Below are 11,852 nucleotides of genomic sequence, written 5' to 3' on the forward strand. Positions count from 1 at the left end.
TCAATAAAATTAAAATAAATTATAATTTTATATTAAATATATATAAATTTAATATATAAATATATAAAATTTTATGATTGCATTTCAAAAAAAATTTATGATTGGTTTATAATTATTATGTGAATTTCATTATAATTTTACTTTTAGAATAATATATAAATTTTGATGATTTGAGATTTTGAAAAAAATAAGGTTTTTGTGTTTCACTATAGAACAAGTTCAGTCTCAGCTCGTTGGTAAGGTTTCCACTATCGCTATGATGGTATGAGAGTCTCACTCTCACGCTAGGGTCGTAGATATTTTAAAATGAAGATTAGCCCGGTTTTCGCGGAGCTTTTATAAAAGATAAATATATATATTATTTATTATTATATATAATAAACTTTTTTCACTTCTCTTATAAAAGATAAATATATATTTTATTTATTATTATATATAATAACCTTTTTTCACTCGTGAGCATAACTGTTACTTTGCTACTGTTATACATAGCTATAAGTATGGATATACTTGTTATCTCACCATTATTAGGTGGTTATTTAATTCTATTTTGACATTCGTATTGTTAGAGTCATAAAATAGTTGAATTTATTTCTATATTCTCCTATTAAGTCAAAGGAGCTAAGTCTCTTTAAGAGTCTTGGACCCCTGTCAGTCCGGCATGTTCAATTGGAAACAGAGTTGCACACTAATGAATCATCTATATAGTGGATTTTGATGGATTTTGAATATAATTTTTATAAAATTCGATTATAATTCGACTGTTAGAGATCAGCGATTATTAAATCTAATTTAAGATTTTCTTTTTCATATAAAAAATTTACTTAAACCGTGTACATTAATTCAAGATATATAATACATACACTACTATTGTTTTATGTTTAAGTTTACATAAGTTTTATTATGAAATTATTTTACCATCAAAGCTGGCTGAAGTTTTAGTATGGCAGGAATCTCTTTTCTGACTTCATGACCATAATATTTCTCATATGCATTTTGAGAATGATGCTAAGGCTATTGTTATGTCATTTTAAATTTTCAGAGAAATTAGTTTAGATTTAATCAGATTATTATAGATTATAGAGCCTTATTATCTCAAGAATATAATTGAATTCAAATTTAAATTTAAAAATAAGCTAATTTAATTATATATTCTCTTTCGAAAAAAGATATTTTACATGTTATTTTTACTTTATTGAGAATAATTTTAAATTTTTTATTTAATATTTTAAATTATAATATTCTTTAAATTATTTTATTTAATATTTCAAATTTTAGATTGGGTGTAATCTATCGACCTATTAATCTGAATTTACAAGTATTCAAATAAGTTTTTTTTTTTTTTCTTCCTTAAATGCGATGGAAAAACTCGGAGATGGCGTGTGGAAAATTCTTCCCGATTTATCATTATGAGGCGGCAGCATTGATTTACCTGGTCCATTTGATGACGTAAAGCGATTAAATTTCTGCATTGACTTCAAGTCAATTTTTTAATAATCGGCTCTTCTTCCGCAAATCATGCTCTTTGTCTTACCCCATAAATATTTGGCTAATACAATTTAGGAATATTTGAAAAAAAAATGTTTTTATTGTAAAATTAAAAATATATTATTTTTCAAATTAAAGGAAAATTAATTCTTAGCGTTGTAAAAGAAGAAGTATACATTTCAAAAACAATAAATGATTTCTCTAGATGACTTGAATTTTTTCCTATCATTTAAAATAAAATTTTGTACATATTTTTAGTAGATATTTATATTTATATATAAAAAAAATCTTATAAGTGTTGAATTTTATAATGTGTTGGATAGAAATTAGAGTGACAAGTGTAGCAATTGTACCAATTTGGCGGAAGAATTACGCATATATGTGGAATTTAAAGGAAGTGATAGGGCCAAAGACCAATACGGTTGCGTCTGGTCTTAGCTAAATTAGCTGTGCTTGCAGTTGAGATTTAGAGGGGAAAAATAAAAAAAAAAAATTATTATCTAAGAATTTTGATATCTAAAAAGTGTTAAATTTGTTTTTAAATTAATTTTTAATATTTTTGAATAATATACTAACGAAAATAATTTTTCAATAATAATTCCACCTTAATTCCGTATAAATTCTTCTATTGATCAATTATTTATAGGTAAACTAAAAATTTTAAATAAATTAATAAAGTTATGACGCTATTTAGATTGAATTTATATCATAATTTAAACGTAAAATTTTATATATTTATAATATAAATAAAAATTTTTGTGAAAATAATTACCACTAATAAATTGCTTATAGCCAAATATTTTTGTATTAGGTGTACTGTAAATCTATAATTTTTTTATTATTTGTAAATATATGTACATAAAATATAAATATGCAAATTTTTTACTTATTTTTTATATTGAAATTAATGCCTTATGAAATTAATTATTTTATTTTAGTATAAAATATAAATTATTAAATCTATACAAACTGTCTTGATAAATATTTTTCCTACAAAATAAAATACGTTCAACTAATCGTTAGATTTCTATTCATGCAATCTAAACCGTTAATTTTACACCTACAACCCAAAAAGCAGGTATTAAATAATATACATCTAATTTTAGTTAAGGTAAATCATACTAAACAAATTATAAAGCTAAAAATTCTTTTAGCCGTAATGCTAAATTTTGAAAAATTTAAAAGAAATAAATTTTTATATTTAGTAAAATCAACAATATAAAAATTCAATTTTTTTAAATTCCTATAAGAATTGATTTTTAATTAAAAGTAAATTTTATCAAAATTATTAAAGTTATTTACATCAAAATTACCTTTTATGTCACGTTCCATCTGAATTATGCGGGTGTATCAAGTGATTTATTAGTGATGGATGTTTGGCTAATGAAAATGGAACTGGTTAGTCCTTATCCTATTTATCGTATTTATCATATTAAGCTATTCTATCACACGCGTATTTATAATATCAGTAACATATTAGAAAGACAATCAATACGTAGCATATTCTATTTTACTCAGGTCTTATCAAGTCATTCAAGTGGATTTTCCATATCATTTATGATTGGTCGGATTCTGCATTCAATATTAAACTTTGGATCTGCCAATCTATTTTGAATTTTAATAGGATTTACTATAATCTTTTTATCTCATAGATAAACTTTCTACAGTCTAGTTAAATTGATTAATTAATTAAATAGATAAAATCTTTCTAAATTTTGTATGCACTTATATAATTTTAACAAATTCTATTATTTATATATTATTGATATATATAGCATGAATGAAGTTTCATATTTAGAAAAAATAAATTTAGATAAAACAAATCTATATCTATCGAAAGGGAAAGCCCCAAGACTTTGATTTTGTTCAATTTTCTAATTTTTAAGATTTTTTTTACATTTTTTTAAAATTCAATATAGTTAAATTGCATGTATAACAACGTTTATTTTGATGAGAGAATAGGTTAGACACCCTTAATTACTTAGCAAGATTTATTTTAATAGTAAATGATATGTTAAATAAGTGAAATTAATTAAGACAAAATCAAAGGTACTCTGCCTATGTGTATTAATATTAAATAATAGGATAAACATCCTTAATTTCTTAATATTTGTAGGTAAGCATGTGTATAATAAATATATTAATTTTTGAATATTCAATACTCAATTTGATTAGATGTAATAACATGATTAATTGAACTAACCAAATTTTTATTAAATAATGTATTTAATTATAACTTCATTAATAAAATATTATTAAAATGATTTATCAATTAGTTTACAACCCATGAAAGTTCTATCTTGTTCGAAACTGGTAGTCCATAGTCCCATGTGCTTCTCATCCATACTGCCCCCATGAAAAAGCAACACTACGCATCCTCCGACCTGAAATCTCTCTTCAAATCCTACAGATTTGATCATGAGGTGGAGTGACCATTTCAAATCCAATCCTCTCTTCCATCTAACATTACAAATAATGATGTCCTATCTTTTGAAACCACACCTTAACTATTCTTCAATTCACAAGTATGAATTTGTAAATTGAAAATTTAATCGACTTATCTGTCAAAATTGCTAGCTGCTCTTCCTTCTTCATCTTCACCCTCAGCTCTCATGTTCTTAAGCTCCTAGAGGGTTACAATTTCCATGAGTACACTGTGTCGTTCACGCGCCTTGTACGCGATTGGATTAACGTTAACGGAAACTGTAAGAAGCGCGCCAAAAAACAAACAAGCTGCTGCTGCTGCTGCTGCTTTTTTTCTTAACAACATTCTTATCCAATTCAACAATCTCCTTGATTTGCTCAAACTACAAATTTCTTTCGACCGACCCTTTTCTTCTCAATCATATATTCACTGCTTTCTTTCTTCAAATCTTCCCTTTTTCTTGAGCTTTCTTTGACATTTTGTTTCGTCAATAATGGCTGAGCAAACAATTCTTGTAACTGGTGGGGCTGGGTTCATTGCTAGCCACACTGTAGTGCAGCTTCTCAAAGAGGGTTTTAGGGTTTCTATCATTGACAATCTTGATAATTCTGTTACTGAAGCTGTTGATAGGGTCAGGGAATTGGTGGGTCCACAGCTTTCTCAGAAACTAGAATTCAATAAGGTATGTTTGCCTTTCTTGATTGTAATTTTCTTTGTCGAAATCTTGCAGTTTGTTGGTGTTTTGAGTTTTGGAAATGGGTGCTTTTTCGATTATACTAGGCCAAAACCACTGGAGGTTTTCTGCTGTTAGATTCCAATTTTCAAGATTCAGCGATTTATTTTCATCTCTTTTCTTCATCTCTGAAATTCGTTATTTTGGTCTGTTTGCAGGGTGATATTAGGAACAGAGATGATTTGGAGAAGTTGTTTTCTCGAACTAAGTGAGTGAATTTCACCGACGCTTTTTGCCTTTTCCTATGATTTCTAACTTCAACATGAGATGCATTTTTTTAAAAAGAATTGAATTTGATTTCCTTCATCTTCTTTCCTGTTTGTTTATTTCTTGGAGATTGAAATATCAAATATTATATTAGGTTTCCGGAGACCAAAAGATACAAGATTTTCTTAAATATTTAATGTAGTTGTTGTTTGTTGAAGTAAAACAGATTTTTGCAATTAATGATGGATGAAATAATTTTCTCTTTATCTTTTTCATCTTTGAAACTTACTGATATTTAACAATATGACAGATTTGATGCTGTGATCCATTTTGCTGGCTTGAAGGCGGTTGGGGAGAGTGTTGAAAAACCTCGTCGTTATTTTGACAATAATTTGATTGGCACTATCAACCTGTATGAGGTCATGGCAAAATACAACTGTAAGAAGGTAAATCAGTGTTTTAGTTTTTTTACTTTCTGAAAATTATTTCTGATTATTGACACTAACCCATGCCTATGTATAAGATGATCAACTTTCAGTTCACATTTAAGCGTTTATGCTATATGTAGGTTTCAGAAACATTTAGCTATGATATTCTAAACTTTATGTGATTATGTGCACATGTCTGTTAACAATTGGACAGTTGAGGCTGAGAATTTATTTAAATGAGCTAGTTGTTCTACTACTGAAAATAAAGATTTTTTTAAACCCTTTTTATTTTGTAATGGGCCCAAAAAAACAGATGGTATTCTCATCATCTGCAACTGTTTATGGGCAACCGGAAAAAATTCCATGTGTTGAAGACTTCCAGTTAATGGCAATGAACCCTTACGGAAGGACTAAGGTATATATTGCTGTCTCCATTACTGATAACTGTTTGTTGTCTAAGTTGTTACCAGGTGTAAAATGAATTTCTGAAATTGGATCAAACCGCTGCTATCTTGACTCCAAATGGTCCAGTTATCCTTCCAATTAATATTTTTCTACTTTGCCTTTTCAGCTTTTCCTTGAAGAAATTTCTCGGGATATTCAAAAGGCAGAACCAGAATGGAGAATCATTTTACTGAGGTACTTCAACCCTGTAGGAGCTCATGAGAGTGGTAAACTTGGTGAAGATCCCAAGGGCCTTCCTAACAATCTTATGCCTTACATACAACAAGTGGCTGTTGGAAGGTTGCCTGAAGTCAATGTATTTGGTCATGATTATCCCACAAAGGATGGTAGTGCGGTATGCATTCTTTTAGAAACATCTTTCTCTTCACATGATAATGCTGAGTACTAGAAATTGCCATAATGTTTGCATGGAAATACCTTTGGCAAAGTCTCTGTAGCAGTTATGTTTTTATGTGGATTATATGTTTCCTCCTATTCAGTACTCATCACATAGTTTTCTAAATATCCTCATAGTTGTCAATGAATAGATCCGAGACTACATCCATGTCATGGACTTAGCAGATGGCCACATTGCTGCGCTTCGGAAGCTTCTTACCACAGAGAAAATAGGTGATCATTTTCTATATGCTTATGCTAGAATGTTAATCAACTTGCAGTAAAAAGCTTATTGATTTCAGTTGTAACAGTTATACACAGCAATTCTTTGTTTTTTCATTGTTTTAAGCAAACACAACTTCTTGGCTTATTTTTGATAAATCAAGTCTCAGCATTTGCTAAGTAGAACTTTTGCATTTAGGTTGTGTAGCCTACAACTTGGGTACAGGACGTGGAACATCAGTGCTTGAAATGGTTGCCGCATTTGAAAAAGCTTCCGGCAAGGTGACTCTTCTTTCTTCCTTTCCTTTTCTTTTTTTTTTTTACTTGACATTTTTCCTCAAGTAAATAGGATAGGACTTGATATCTATTTGAAAAATAAAATTTCAGAAAATTCCTATCAAACTCTGTCCAAGAAGGCCCGGAGATGCTACTGCTGTTTATGCTTCCACAGATAAAGCTGCGAAAGAACTCGATTGGAAGTAAGTTCTAAATCCAGTTACTTTAAACAAATTGTTGATGATTTCAGTATACCTCTTTGTAAGTTCCCTTTATGTATGTGAAAAGCTTTTCCAGTCCTTAATAGCTAATCTGATGACATTTTCAGGGCCAAATATGGTATCGAGGAGATGTGCAGAGACCAATGGAAATGGGCAAGCAATAATCCATGGGGTTACAAGTCAAAGCCTTGAATTTCGTCCTTACGTTTATAAACTACACATTTATGTTGCCCTCTGATATGACTAAGTGGTTAAACTAACAACAGCAAAATGTTAATGCATTTTATGACTTGAAAGCCTTCTTCTGTTGTACTCTAGTAGATTCATTCGTGGGAAACAAAATGTATAAGCATCTCCATTTCCCTGAACGGAAAATAGTTAACTGGTAGCACATTTCATATTTGAAAATTTTCTTTTCCTTCTGGCTTAATGGGGATGATTGTTCACTATCTTTCAAAAAAGGTGCATATGCTGATCTATCTTGAAGCCATTTTGTTTAATTCTATAGCTCCTTTCCGCTCATACTTTTGGGCAAAAGAGAAGAAGAAAAAGGCCAAATGCATCTATGAAGGCCCTGTTTTTTTTTTTTCTAACTTTGTTGAGCGGGCAGGAAAAGTTTTGTTATTGGAGTAAATAGGAGCAATATATAATGATTTGGTATAAAATAAGGGAAAATACAGGAGGATGAAGATAAACTTCTTATACTTAAAATTTTTATTTCATATAAATTATTTATGTATTTATTTTCTTCTAAATAATAAATAGTAACACATCTTGTTTTCTGTTTAATAGCCTCAGGGGTCTCTCACCTTTTTAAAAATACAAAACAGATTAAAGATCAAAGTTGACCCCGCGAGCTGGTGGCGTGTGCATTTCCCTTTCTCTCACCTAACTCTTGTTTTTAAATTTAGAAGTTTTTGGGTTACAATAAAAGCACGAGCTTAAGTATGTCACTGTTTGTCTTTTCATGCTTACATGGATTAAGATATTGGACTTGACTTTTCCACAAAACAGTTTTTCTCCTCTTTCTTCCAAGTTTTGACAAAACTTAGTTGCCATCACTGCCAAGGTTCTTTCCTGCAAGCTCCATAAACGTTATCAAATATACTGTGAAAAAGGTAAGAAAATAAACCCAACTTCATTTTTGAAGAAAGGAGCAGTTGAACAGAACAATGAAACAAGAAGGGGAGGTGCTAGTTGTTGCTTGTAGACCAATGGCTGGTATGTCCCCTGTATCGGTCAATTCTCTAACTCAAAGACCCTTTCCAACCCCTTCGCCTTTCACTTTCTCTGTTGCCTCTACAAGGTGGAGCTCCAGGCCTTCCATTCATTATTCCAATCTAGTTCTTCGATTCCTGGCACTCATATTCTCCTTTGTCTCTGCACTGTCACTGGCTGCTTCATCGCCAAAGAAGAAAGGTCAACTGCCTTCTAGCTTCACTGGATACTCAGAGTTGATGTAAGTTTAGTCATAGACTATAGGGCTAATGGAATCTTCGCTTTAATATTCTGAGATTGATGGAGTTATTTGTGCACAAAAGATTACCCGATCATCTTCAATTCTTTATGTAGGTATTGTTTCATTGTGTACACTTTAGTTTTTGTTTACTCCGCTCTCCAACTCTTCAAAGGTGTTTGTGATATGGAACACAGAGGCATGATCATCTCTGACTTGATCTCTGATTACTTGAGCTTTATACTTGATCAGGTAACCGTATCCTCCAAGCTTAAAAAATTCCATATTCTTCTGAAATATCATTAAAAAGGCTAATTTTCTGTACATGTATCAGTTGCTGGGATATCTTCTAATCTCATCTTGTTCAGTAGCAATATTGGATGCTCAACAGATAAGCAAAACTGCATTGCTCTGGAAGGTGATGTCATTTGCAGCTTTCCTAGTTACTGCTACATGTACTATTTTATCAGGCTACAAGCTTTGTAAGAGAATCATATGGTGATGTACATATTTGGTTCCAATGCAAAAACCTCCAAGCAAACTCTCTGCCTTGGCATATAAAACAGGGCATAATGTTTCTCCTTTTTCTGGCAATGCATCATGTACATGACATTGAGCATCTGCTTGAATTGTATCTGATATAATTAATCAAATCTTTTTCTGTCTTCCTTTCTTTTTTACCTTCAATGTTTATATCATACATTTAATTGACTATGTTAATATGATCAGAAGCTAGTTTGCCACTTTTTCCTTATTTCCAGATTGGCATAGGGCATCTTTTATCTCTCCTAGGCAATCAAATGAATTGAACTTCCAGGAAGAAGAAGAAGAAGAAGAAGAATACTATGAAAATTGTACAGGAAATTTAGTTGAGATCATCTGCTGATCCATGCATTTTAAAATGTTATTGTAGCCTTGTGGGTCTCCTTTACTACCTCCCTTGCGAATGCCAGCATTCTGAAAATACACTTCAACCTACAAACTGTATTTCAGATCCAAACATCAGGTTTAACCTAAAATTTATATATAGAGAGGTGCTTTAAAAGCAAAGAAAAGGTTAAAATCACCACCATAGGTGTAATGAGTAAATAAGATCATCATTTCAAAGACTCTGAAGGTTCCTTCTCTTCTTCCACGCCTACGAGTTTGCCCTCTGTAAACTCACAAGCAGGAATGGGAATCCCGAGCTGCTTTTGCACCTTTTTCACAACAAACACCTCTGGCTCCTCACAAATGGTTACTACAGTGCCCTTTCTGCCAAGCCTGCCAGTCCTGCCAGCTCGATGTGCGTAATGAATTGAGTCGGTAGGCAAGCCCAGGTTCACAACAAGATCGCATTCTGGAACATCCAAACCCCTTGCTGATAGTTCATTTGTTACTAGAACTCTCACCTCTCCATTTTTAAATTTCTTTAGAATGGTAGACCTAGCAAGCTTGCCAAGATCTCCATGTAATTCTGCAGCTTTTATCCCGCGAGCCTCCAACTTAAAGACAGCATCTTTTAGTTGCTTAGTGTGGTTCATGAAAGCTATCACAGACTTGGCATCAAGTGCATGAACACATCTTCTCAAAGTGTCAACCTTGTGTTGTAACCTTGCGACGCAATAATAGTGTTTCAAAGCTGGAGGAAGACTCTGTATTGCTGCCTGAGGCTGCAAATTCTGGTTCGAGCTTGAACTGGATGTAGGCCTTGAAAGGTTAACAGGTCCGGGAGCAGGTAGGGATTCAAGTGGAGTAACTTTTTTAGCCTGCACAAGGAGCGGATCGGATCCCCAACTTCGAGCTGCCCTTATCACCGAAAATGGAACTGTTGCAGATACCAGGATTGTCTGACGCTCAGCCCGCCTGGCAAGCAGGTTTTTTGGTCCAGAAGGATTTGCACCTGATCTCCTCCCTACATGGTCCAATATCCGGTGCATGTCTTCTCGGAAGTTAAATGAAAGGAGCTCATCAACTTCATCCAAAACCAAATAACGACAATTATGGGTGTGAAGCTTCCCAGCAGCACTAATCTCTGCAATCCGTCCAGGCGTACCAACAATAATTGCTGGCCTGTTTTTCTTAAGAGCTTCTTCTTGTCTTGATCGGTTTGCACCACCAACAAGTTGCTGAACAACTTTCTTGTTTGCCGGACCCAGCAGTTTCTCAAACTCCCTTACAATTTGCATACCCAGCTCCCTAGAAGGAGCAACAATAACTGCATCTATCTCTGATTTCTTCCTAGATTCTTCATCACCATTAAAAGATTTATTTGCAAACGGTCCGACTTCAGACAGTATAGGAAGGAGATAAGCCAACGTTTTGCCTGACCCCGTATAAGATTGTATGACAACATCATGATTCTTGAGAATAGTGGGGATAGCTGCAGATTGAACCTCTGTTGGAACTTGGAAGCCTTCCTTCTCCAACCTTTCTAGCAATAAAGGTGGGAGGCCAAGCTCAGAAAATGATTTTGCAGCAAATGGAGCTGACTCTATTTCAAGGGATTTTTTAACACCAACATCTCTAGTTCCATTCCTTCCAACTGCCTTCACTTTACTTTTGGGAACTTCAATAGCTGAGTTCAGCTTCAATTTTTCATGTTTATTTGTTTTGATCTTGTCTGGTCTTTCAAACTCGCTCTTGAATCCCAGGCTTGCAAGAGTAAGTGGCCCCTGGTCTCGTCCAGCGTGAGTAAGAAAGCGCAAGCCGCGGTGGCACCAAGCTGTCCTAGACGCACGCGATGACTCTCCAAAAAGGATGAGCAACCTCGTTGATATTAAAGCCGGCATAATGGCAGATATGAATTCAAACAAAAAATCATAAATCAATAAATGTTAATCTCACGAAGTAATAAGGAACCAAAGCTGCTGGAAAAACCGTAATTTCTCCTGAATCTGCAATTTCAAGGACATAAAGAACAATTATCGAAAGTCAGAAAAGAAAAAGGCTGCAGTTTTTAAAAATAGCAAGTGGTTGAGGCATTTCGTCAAACAGTGTGCAAACAAGATAACTTCTAATCGATAACGAACACAGATCGATAACTATAAAAGGAGTACACGTGAAGCATGGAGATTCGCCATAAATAATGGTTCCAAGAACTTTATGCTGCACTGAGCGAGTTATTGCTGCAAAAAAAATCAGCAGATAGAAGAAAGCAGTTGAGTACGAACCATGTGAATCGGAAACGTTATACTTGCCTTCTGGCTTGTGGCTTCTCCAGCTAAGAAAACTAGATTACTAGCTGCCTCCGTCGTTTTGCGCTCTCACCCTTATATGCAAAACACAACGTTGCACCCCTATTAACAACCACGAATAATTCTCCGAAAAAAAAAAAAGCCGCGAGTAATTCTATTTCCATGACTATTACTCTATTTCTTTTTCTAGTAATTAATATATTTATAAAAAATTTACTGTTTCATTTCGAAATATTATTATTATTAATAGGTTAGATTTGAAAAAATCATTAAAAATATTTTTAATTTTTTATATTTATTAATTATATAATTATTTTATTTATTTATTGTCTATTTTTCTATTAAAAACTATGTTAGAGAAAAGAAAAAATTTTTAAAAT

At 32.5% G+C, this 11,852-nt stretch overlaps 3 protein-coding genes across 5 annotated transcripts; 2 read left to right on the forward strand and 1 right to left on the reverse strand.

Moving 5' to 3' along the window:
* Nucleotides 1–3,814: 3,814 nt before the first annotated feature.
* Nucleotides 3,815–7,307, forward strand: LOC110609162 (bifunctional UDP-glucose 4-epimerase and UDP-xylose 4-epimerase 1). The gene is made up of 9 exons (XM_021748544.2): nucleotides 3,815–4,595; nucleotides 4,805–4,854; nucleotides 5,164–5,299; nucleotides 5,595–5,696; nucleotides 5,853–6,080; nucleotides 6,274–6,355; nucleotides 6,543–6,625; nucleotides 6,731–6,822; nucleotides 6,948–7,307. Exons 1-9 carry the CDS (start codon nucleotides 4,407–4,409, stop codon nucleotides 7,030–7,032), a joined length of 1,047 nt encoding a protein of 348 aa, XP_021604236.2. The 5' UTR covers nucleotides 3,815–4,406; the 3' UTR covers nucleotides 7,033–7,307.
* A 397-nt stretch (nucleotides 7,308–7,704) lies between these two features.
* On the forward strand, nucleotides 7,705–8,976 carry LOC110608314 (CASP-like protein 4A4). The gene is made up of 3 exons (XM_021747535.2): nucleotides 7,705–8,299; nucleotides 8,413–8,548; nucleotides 8,631–8,976. The coding sequence occupies exons 1-3, from the start codon at nucleotides 8,013–8,015 to the stop codon at nucleotides 8,796–8,798; spliced, it is 591 nt and encodes a 196-aa protein (XP_021603227.2). The 5' UTR covers nucleotides 7,705–8,012; the 3' UTR covers nucleotides 8,799–8,976.
* A 136-nt stretch (nucleotides 8,977–9,112) lies between these two features.
* LOC110608313 (DEAD-box ATP-dependent RNA helicase 47, mitochondrial) lies at nucleotides 9,113–11,607 on the reverse strand. 3 transcript variants are annotated; one of them, XM_043953919.1, is made up of 3 exons: nucleotides 11,449–11,607; nucleotides 9,367–11,172; nucleotides 9,113–9,278 (listed from the first exon to the last, which is right to left on the reverse strand). In XM_043953919.1, the coding sequence occupies exon 2, from the start codon at nucleotides 11,065–11,067 to the stop codon at nucleotides 9,394–9,396; it is 1,674 nt and encodes a 557-aa protein (XP_043809854.1). In that variant the 5' UTR covers nucleotides 11,068–11,172; nucleotides 11,449–11,607; the 3' UTR covers nucleotides 9,113–9,278; nucleotides 9,367–9,393. The 3 variants fall into 3 exon arrangements, with proteins under 3 accessions (XP_043809854.1, XP_043809853.1, XP_043809855.1); XM_043953918.1 differs by having other exon boundaries at nucleotides 9,113–11,172; XM_043953920.1 differs by having other exon boundaries at nucleotides 9,113–11,172; nucleotides 11,476–11,587.
* Between the last annotated feature and the right edge of the window lie 245 nt (nucleotides 11,608–11,852).

Source organism: Manihot esculenta, chromosome 2 (genome assembly GCF_001659605.2).
Source record: "Manihot esculenta cultivar AM560-2 chromosome 2, M.esculenta_v8, whole genome shotgun sequence".
Taxonomy (NCBI): Eukaryota; Viridiplantae; Streptophyta; class Magnoliopsida; order Malpighiales; family Euphorbiaceae; genus Manihot; species Manihot esculenta.

Coding starts and splice junctions, on each gene's coding strand:
- LOC110609162 (XM_021748544.2), top strand. CDS start 4,407: ATGGCTGAGCAAACAATTCTTGTAACTGGTGGGGCTGGGTTCATTGCT. Junction 5,300..5,594: donor CAAAATACAACTGTAAGAAG/GTAAATCAGTGT, acceptor CCAAAAAAACAG/ATGGTATTCTCATCATCTGC. Junction 6,081..6,273: donor CCACAAAGGATGGTAGTGCG/GTATGCATTCTT, acceptor GTCAATGAATAG/ATCCGAGACTACATCCATGT.
- LOC110608314 (XM_021747535.2), top strand. CDS start 8,013: ATGAAACAAGAAGGGGAGGTGCTAGTTGTTGCTTGTAGACCAATGGCT. Junction 8,300..8,412: donor ACTGGATACTCAGAGTTGAT/GTAAGTTTAGTC, acceptor TTCTTTATGTAG/GTATTGTTTCATTGTGTACA. Junction 8,549..8,630: donor TGAGCTTTATACTTGATCAG/GTAACCGTATCC, acceptor TACATGTATCAG/TTGCTGGGATATCTTCTAAT.
- LOC110608313 (XM_043953919.1), bottom strand. CDS start 11,067: ATGCCGGCTTTAATATCAACGAGGTTGCTCATCCTTTTTGGAGAGTCA.